This window comes from Morone saxatilis, unplaced genomic scaffold (genome assembly GCF_004916995.1).
Source record: "Morone saxatilis isolate NCDOM2014 unplaced genomic scaffold, NCSU_SB_2.0 Contig20, whole genome shotgun sequence".
NCBI lineage: Eukaryota > Metazoa > Chordata > Actinopteri > Moronidae > Morone > Morone saxatilis.
The window spans coordinates 15,902,356-15,908,388 of record NW_023339763.1 but is presented as its reverse complement, the minus strand read 5'-3'; the positions used below and the strand labels follow the sequence as shown (position 1 = coordinate 15,908,388).

The 6,033-nt window shown below is 39.9% G+C and overlaps 1 protein-coding gene across 2 annotated transcripts in view; it reads left to right on the top strand.

The window, feature by feature from the left end:
* Positions 1–4,464, top strand: part of f11r.1 (F11 receptor, tandem duplicate 1) — an 8,581-nt gene extending 4,117 nt beyond the window's left edge. For both annotated transcript variants that reach the window (XM_035667255.1, XM_035667254.1), the window contains 8 exons: positions 621–737; positions 1,243–1,383; positions 1,531–1,733; positions 1,833–1,935; positions 2,267–2,374; positions 2,948–2,960; positions 3,129–3,189; positions 3,308–4,464. In XM_035667255.1, the coding sequence (XP_035523148.1) occupies positions 621–737; positions 1,243–1,383; positions 1,531–1,733; positions 1,833–1,935; positions 2,267–2,374; positions 2,948–2,960; positions 3,129–3,189; positions 3,308–3,343 (782 nt within the window). In that variant the 3' untranslated portion in view covers positions 3,344–4,464. The remainder of the gene's footprint in view (positions 1–620; positions 738–1,242; positions 1,384–1,530; positions 1,734–1,832; positions 1,936–2,266; positions 2,375–2,947; positions 2,961–3,128; positions 3,190–3,307) is intronic.
* The last annotated feature ends 1,569 nt before the right edge of the window (positions 4,465–6,033 follow it).

Genomic DNA, 6,033 nt, shown 5'->3' with positions numbered 1-6,033 from the left:
ACACACACACACAGAGAGAAAGATGACTGACAGGGGACCAGTGATGTCACTGATTCAGTGCATATTTTCCTTTAAAACCTCTGTGTATAAGTTGTCTCCTTTTATGGTCGTTTTAAGGTCAATTTGATTCCTAGTGCACTGACGTTGGATTTCCTCCAGTTTGTGGGGAGCTGGTTATACTGTATTGTCGTGGTATATCTGGTATCCACTAGTTTCCTGCATGCAGTCTTCTTTTTGCTCTGTTTTAATGTGAGGAAAACACTCTTGTGACAACTTCCCTGTGATCATTTTCTACGATTTTCCATGTTTGGTTTAAAATCTGCTCACTTGAATCAGTGTTGAGCAGTTTGTGGAGGACTTGATGCTGAAGGATGTGCAGCCACATAGCGGAGCAGTTTTTTTATGATTGTGTTTTAAGTTTGTAAAAGTTGTCTGGTCTTCATCAATGGCGTAAAAACTGCCTGTGATTTTGATTTCTGATGGAGTTTAATGAGAGGTTATAAGATCATGGAGCAAATGTATTCTTTTGCATAATTCCTTTTTAATTTCAGATTGCATAACTAAAGAAAACCTTTGCAGTAGTGTTCTTACAGGATTTATTGTCAACTCTCTTATTTCAGGGACTGACCTTACATGCTCGTATTCACCCGACTTTGGTTCAAATGCTAGAGTTGAGTGGAAATATATGGACCAGAAAGGCTCACAGGCGTATGTGATTTTTGATGGGAAGCCAACAAGTAAGTAGATTTTACCTCAAATGCTACTTTGAAAGATTTTAATTCAGTTTGGTGGAAAGTTGGATTAAGACATAACTGAGCAGGGTTAGCACTAACAGCAGCGTCACTGTTTATAACCCTTTTTACTTGCTTTTGCTTATAACTCCTAAGCTATGAGGTGTACAAGTAAACCAACACAGTATCTATCCATGTAGGCATTGCCCATGCACACATATCTTCTATTTACTATTTTAATTATTTCTTTTTAAAATGCTCTCACATATCTTAACCTTAAATCAACCTCAACCTTTTTTTAATTCCTTGCAATTTACCTACAAAAAGTAGGTGAGGCATGTTTATATCAGATCCAACTGCTCCTGCAAAATTCAAATTCAAAAATCACAAATTTTAAATGTCAGGTCACTTGATGACGATTGCCTCTCACCATGTGTTTTATGGTGTAGATTGAAACTTTCCAAGCATTTTCTATACATTTCTGTAATGTAATGCTGTCACTCTTCCACAGCGCCATATGCCGACCGAGTCACAATGTACGGTAGTAATCTGAGATTCACCAAAACAACCCGTAAAGATAATGGAGTGTACGACTGTGAGGTGTCTGGCAACGGCCAGCCAGGGGAGGTCAGAGTAAAGCTGACTGTTCTGGGTAAAGATCCTTTGTATTTACATTCTACAAACACATATTTTCATTTTTAATCCACCTGGACTCACATCACTACTATACAATGACTAATATTCTGATGTGAACTGTACATGTAGAGACCTGTAAAAAACCGAATGTTATGTCCCGCAGTGCCTCCGTCTCCGCCCTTGTGTAGGGTTCCCACCTCGGTGACAACGGGCAATACGGCCTTCTTGTCTTGCCATGACAGTGACGGCTCACCTCCGCCCCAATACAAGTGGTACAAAAATGGCGTCCTTTTGCCCCCTGAACCTTCCAAGATTGCTGGCTTCCAAAATGCCACCTACAGACTGAATACAAACAATGGCGACCTGGTCAGCTACTAGCTATTACTTTCAAATCTTTGTCTTTACTTTGACAGTTGTGGTCTTTAATGGCCTTTGAAATTAAAACTCCCCTGTCTGTCTCCTCAGGAGTTTCCCGCCGTAACCAAGATGGACTCAGCTCAGTACTACTGTGAGTCTTTCAACGAAGCCGGTCCTCCTCAGCGCTGTAAAGCTATGCAAATGGAAGTCCGTAAGTGCTCTTCTCTTCAATTTCTAAAACATGCTTTAGCCTGTGGTTAAATATTCAAGAGACGGTAATTGTTAAACTAGTTTCAGCCAGTGGAGTGTGCTACATGCCAACACTTCAAAGTAAAACTGGTTCGGCTGCATTGAAGGTGTTTATCTAAATAGAAACTGTAACTGCTCAATATTAAGATACAACCTTCATTTCCTTTCTTCAGTTGGCTGCTGCATTAATGAGTTTTACGTTTGTTGTTTTTATTCAAATGTACTAGTTTACCATATCATGATGTTTGACTGTAATTCAGCTAATAACTTAAAACTGTGATGTTTTCCTCAAGGTGACATCAACACTGGAGGAATAGTTGCTGGCGTAATCATTGTTCTGTTGCTTCTGGTCCTACTGGGAGTCGGCATTTGGTACGCCCACAAGAAAGGATACCTGCCCAGTGAGTCTTCCACATTATATTAAAATCATGGCATTATTCAGCGTTGACTTTACCAGAAACCTTTGACCTCCTGAATAGATAACACGGCATTAAAACAATTAAACTGAGAAACTAGTTGCTGGACATAGTTCAGACCCAGGCAGCAGTTAAGGTAACAGAGATAGCTAGTGATAGCAGGCAAGTGTTTTTCTTCTTTAACAATTAAAAAACAAATGTTGTCAACCGCCACACACGGTCAGCACAAAGTTAACCTCACTGTGAGACTGGTTGCTGCAATTATCAAAAAAGTAGTTGAGTCACAAACTTCATAATTACAATGAAAAAAAAAAAGGGCAATATTGTTCTGTTATTATCCGTCCAGTTTGCAAGATGTGGAGCTACTTAGAAAGGAGAAATTCATGCATTGTGTCTCTTACCAAAGTCACTTTAGGCTTTAATTTAAAATGTTAAGATAATCACACAACATTAGCACTAATGCACCACTAGACTGTTGAATATCAGTTGTATATATGTAATACTGTATGCACCAAATACTTCATCCTACTGACGTTGTTTCCATTCTTCCCTTTACAGAGAAGAGTGAAAGGTAAGAGGATTTTCTTTCTATATTGTAATATTGCATTCACTGGTTTGCTGCTCCAAACAGATTTTACTGTCTTTGCTCAGTGAAATCGAAGTTTCCTTCACATTACATGCATAACCAGGTCTCCTCTCTCTGTGAGAATGCTCAACATGTTTCTACTTCCCTCTGCAGCAAACCAAAGTCCAACGTGGTCTACCAGCCCCCATCATTAAACGGTGGTGACGATGAAGATGTAAGCATGAGCCTGCCTGTTTTCAGTATTATTATTATTTTTTATTATTATTATTATTTTCTATGTTTAACTGAGAGCAAAAGGAAAATGTTCTGATATTTGATGTGTTTGTTTTCAGGGGGATTTCAAACAGAAGTCATCATTCGTGGTATAGTCTGTAATAAACACCAGGTCACACCAGGACAACACCTCTGTTTTAAATGTCTCAGCGTGGGGTTTTCCTCAAGGTTTTAGTGACGCCTTTCTGTTGATGTGCTCCAAAGTTGCAGCTTTTAAGAGACCAGTGTGATTGTTTGAGTTGACCGGAACACTTTACCCTCTCAGATTCATCCACTTGTGGGTTTGAAGTATCAAGGTTTTGGGAATAATTTACTACCGACTGGCTTTCTTTTTACCGTAATGTTGCTCCCAGTGACCCATTTGTAGCCTGAGACATTTTCCCACTTATGTTTGGAGTGTATGTTTCTGTGCGTTTCTGATTGTTTTTGTGGTTCCAATTAACAGAACTATTTTTTGTTGTTTAAATGATGCATCTGTATGTAAACATGTGAAATGGTAGAGTAGACATCATGTCCTCTGCAACCGCAGTGTCTTGACTATTTTTACCATCTTATTTTTATTTTACTGACCATCACCTTAATGTCCTCCAGTCAGACTATCTTACCGTCAATGTCTCTGAGCTGAAATGTTGACAGCTCTAATATCAAAGCAAAATCATAGCTGAGTGTCTGTGTGATGTTTTATCTTTTTGAACAAACTACAAAACTGTAATGTACAATATTCCTTTTCTATTAAAGTTTATTAAGTGTATCTTTCTTGTAAATAACAAAACAGTTTTTACATCTTTAATTTAGATACAATTAAATCTTCCTGCTATTAACTACAAACTCTATTACTGCTTTTATGACATTAATATTTTAGGTGCACATTCTCTGGGGCTTATCATTTGTAGAAATAAGTTGAAGCAAACAGATGTATGAGATGATTTTAGAGAGAGTGTAAGTTAATGACCAAGTGTCAAACAATGTTTTAAATGACAATAATGTAATCTTATCATAGTGATTCATTATATAGACGTGATGGCCCTAAAGTGACTTTTCTCAGGTTGTGTTCAAGTTGTTTGATAAGTTTATAGAATTTATCAGGTACAATATTTAAATTCGTAACGTTTTCTACACTGCTTGACCTTCCCTTCATAGGAATTTTAGAATTGATGAATCAGCAGATGGTTGTATCTTTGCTTTACATATTGGTTAATAAAATGTTGTTGTTAAACTGCGTCTACTGTCATGTGTCAACAAAGTGAAATTCAGCTTTGCATAACCAGTTACGCTTCAATACAACTTACTTATCAGTGCTACTTCTGTTTTTATTTTCAATATCAGGAAAATAATACAAGCTGATCTTGATTGCTTAATGACCAAGGACTATTTTTTATTCAATTAATATTAATCTAAGGTCTTCTTTAACATTGCCCAGTTCAAATGAAACTAAATGTAGAAGTAAAGATTAGACTGTTTCCTTATATGATTAGATGATGACACATTAAAGCTACCAGTTATGGCCAATAAAAGTCTATTATCTCTCTCCAGACCAATTTCAAAATATGATGCACATTTAAATGTAGGAGTGGTGGTCCAAAGGTTGGAGAAACAAGTTGTTACCGTGCAGGATATATCTGTGTGGGGAAAGTTGGTAGTGACCCTTGAGCAAGGCCCTTAACCCCAGCTGGTCTACTCAGCAGCCAGCAGATCAGACAGTGGTTTGTGACAACTGTGTGAATGTGATCAGGTTGTTCCCTAAAAAAGTGAATAATCTGAATAAATAAAGGGGAAAACAATAATAATAATAATTACAAAACGGAAAAAAATGTATTAAGTTAGAAAAAAAAATGGTTTTTTTTTGTTTGTTTTTTTTGTGGGTTTTCCACCCGTAGCTATGCCAACCTGATGATGCGTGCCTGCTCTCCCTCCTGTACACTTGCGCACGGCGCGAGATGTCGACACCCCTTCAGGCAGACAGGAAGTGTTGACAAACTTTTTCCAGCATCCAGCCCTACCTCGACACCTTTTCGTCACACTTGCTCAGCTAAAATGGACTGATGTCAGTTCACAGAACAGGCAGCGCGTCTAACCGGAGAAAGTGGCGCGTTACTTTCCCAGGCTTTACACGCATGTTCCGCGGCAATTTCCTGTCCTCCACTCTCACAACTGTGTACTGTCCCTTTAACTGGAGGGGCTTGCTCAGTTTGAGCCACCCTTTTTAACAGGCCCTGAACCTCCCCGCTTCCAGCCTCCAGGACTCCATCATAAATAAAGACATCATCATGGAAACCGGCGCAAAGCTCATATAGTCAGCCATCCCTGAAGCTCTGCGTTCAGTGGACCCCGGATGCGAGCCGCGGAGCAAGGACGCAGACCATGTTCACCCGTCGGTCCGGGGGTTGTGAGTCGGGGGCAGAGGCCTTGGAGAGGCGCGGACCTGACCTTCCCATGGCCTGACCCCCCTGCTGATGTTTTGACTCCATGTGCGAGCCCGTCAGGAGGTAAGGCTGATTCCCAGCCTTCCAGAGTATTGCACGTCCCAACCGCAGAAAAATGGCTCGTTTCCTCGCACGGTTTGATGTTTCCTTACAGCTTCCCCGCTTAACCCAAGTAGGTCCGGTTTTGAATGAGTCTACCAGGCTTCCATCCCCTTCTCGCTCTTTTTTATTTTTATTTTTAATAAATGGAAAAACCCCAAGAGCGCAGCCGAGGAGCGCTGGGCTATACCCGGAATGGATGTAGCAGTGAGTTATGGCACTCAAAGAGGAACTGTATGCCAAAGTGAACCCCGCGAGGCAAG